At 35.5% G+C, this 2,476-nt stretch overlaps 1 protein-coding gene across 1 annotated transcript; it reads right to left on the reverse strand.

Moving 5' to 3' along the window:
- Positions 1-1,011: 1,011 nt before the first annotated feature.
- On the reverse strand, positions 1,012-1,932 carry LOC145002779 (uncharacterized). Its single transcript, XM_078961978.1, has one exon. It carries the CDS (start codon positions 1,930-1,932, stop codon positions 1,012-1,014), a length of 921 nt encoding a protein of 306 aa, XP_078818104.1.
- Positions 1,933-2,476: the final 544 nt, after the last annotated feature.

A 2,476-nucleotide genomic window follows, 5' to 3' on the forward strand; every position in this document is an offset into this window, starting at 1 on the left:
ATGTTTAAAGTGTTCCAAGTCTAGATTAGCATGCCTTAAGGTCATATCTAAGTCCCAACTATGAATTTGGAAGGGTTATTTGGCTCAAAAACCCCATGTACATGAGTTTACGGCCCAAGCTTATGTCTTGGCCGTAAACTCCTTTAAATGGCTCAAAATCAATGTTTTAAATGTTATAAGTCCTTTCCATTAAGTCATTAAGCCATATCTAATGTCCAACATTGCTTAGGAGGGGTTTTAGGACTTAAAAACCCATGTTATATGAGTTTACGGCCCATGAAGGTTCCATGGCCGTAAACTCATGAATATGGTCTTAATCCATGTTTTGAACCCAAATTTGAAGGCTAAGAAGGTTACAATACAAGCTAGGGAAAGTACCTTAGATATTTGAGGCCTTAAATTGGAGTTTTGAACCCTTAAACTTGGATTTAGGAGAGAGGTTAGAGACAGAGTAGAGAGAGAAAGAAAAAGCTTCAAATTTAGTGCTTAAACACGTTTATATAGGTTCTAAAACCTGAACACGGTGGAATTCTACCCGATATCGATGTTAGACGAGGCTTTTGGTCGTACCCGATTGAGTTGCCGTAACCCGATACGGTAATTTCTAAAAATATTCCGATCACTAAAGTTGGGTGTTAAAATGATTTCTAAATGTGTTAAGACACCCATTAAGTCATTTTAAATATGTACCAATTAATGACTTAATTAAACGGGAGATCGGAAATCGAATTTGGAAACGACGATTTGTTGCGTGAATTGTACTACGAGAGAGTTACAAAAGATGGTACGGAAATTTCGGGTTGTTACACCTACTCTTCACAATTCTATGAAAAAACTTAGAATTATTGTCCCCTTCCTGTAACCATTTAATCTTAGCTCGCTGGGCAAGAAGTTTTTCTTCATCATTACAAGCAACATTAAAATCAAAGAGAATACTAGCATGCTACTCCCTGATCTTTCAATCAAACGAATTAATATCAATTTCATGTTGTTTATATTCCAACTCTCTTCTTAACTATTGAATTCTCTTCCCAGCACCCCAATGCTTATTGCAAAGCTCCCACAATGCTTTTTAAGAATCTTCAGCTTTTGACACAATTTGAACATAAAGAAACCATCAATATTAATATCCCAAACTTCCTTAACCAAAGGCAAAAACTCCTCCTTCTCAGCAATAAAATTAGCAAATCTAAAAGAAGGTTTCCATTTCACTTTACCAACAGGAATATTTAAGATAGCAGGATAATGATGCGAATTTCTATAAGGTTTAAAAACAGCATGGGCTAAAGGATGATCCGAAATAAATTTCAAATTGACCATAACTCTATCAAGCTTCTTCAAAAGACCCTTATTCCCAGCAGGGGTTTTGTTCCAAGTAAGCTGAAACCCATAAGAATTCAGGTCCTCAACTTCAATAAAATTTAAACAATCAACAAAATCTTCAACTCTTTTGGGTGTTTTAGAACAGCCTTCAGAATATTCCGATGGCTTTAAAGCAACATTAAAATCACCTAATAAACACCAAGCTTCCTTCTTAACGACCAAGCTATGTTTCTTCAAATTATCCCATAGCAATCTTCTCTCAAGATAATTCGAAGCAGCATATATAAAAGACAAATACATGCAAAAATCAGAATCACTAGATTTAACATAACAGTGGATAACTTGCTGGGACTGAGAAATCACCATCACATCATAGAGTCTAGGATTCCAACCTACTATAATTCTAGTTCCAGCCTCACAACTATTATTATTAGAAACCCAATCCCACTGACCTAAAGGCTTAACACAAACATTTTTGAGATTTAAGACCTTGACATGAGATTCCACCACAGCACAAATACCAAGGTTATTACTCCTAATAACATCAATAACTTCCTTCTGCTTAACAACTTTATTCAAACTCCTAACATTCCAAGCTCCTATAGACATCATTGGAAATTAGAAGAGTTTTTGGCATTTACCTCCTCAAATGCCAGAGAAATCCCATTCTTGTTGTTATTGTTTTCCTGATCCATCCTGCAATTCTTCATTTTATTACTTTCTTTCCCTATTTTACCCTCCTCACCCTCATTAGAAGGAAGCACCTTATTATTCATGATTTCATTAACATAAAAAGTAGAACCAACACATTCTTCTTTCTGATGTATAACAACCTTCTCACCCTTAGCATCCTCTTCCATTCTATCCATCACTTCCTCTTCAATCTCTCCCAAAATTTCAAACCTGTTTTTATTACTGAAGCCATCACCAGTGTTAGTCTTACTTTCCAAACTTTTATTACCCTCCTCCTTTTTATTATCCTTTTTTATAACATACCCCTGCATCTTATTCTCCTTTATCCCCTAACTACCAACCAAATTCTACCCATTAGCAAACTTCTCATAACTTCTATTCTTTTCTAAATTCCAATGACTTGTCCCCTTATTGTTCCAATTTCGATTATGCCCTCTACCATTACCACCTCTATACCCAT

The sequence above is a fragment of the Lactuca saligna genome, chromosome 6 (assembly GCF_052625555.1).
Source record: "Lactuca saligna cultivar CGN05327 chromosome 6, ASM5262555v1, whole genome shotgun sequence".
Taxonomy (NCBI): domain Eukaryota; kingdom Viridiplantae; phylum Streptophyta; class Magnoliopsida; order Asterales; family Asteraceae; genus Lactuca; species Lactuca saligna.

Excerpts from the sequence above, each read along its gene's own strand:
- LOC145002779 (XM_078961978.1), bottom strand. The coding sequence starts at position 1,932 with ATGTCTATAGGAGCTTGGAATGTTAGGAGTTTGAATAAAGTTGTTAAG.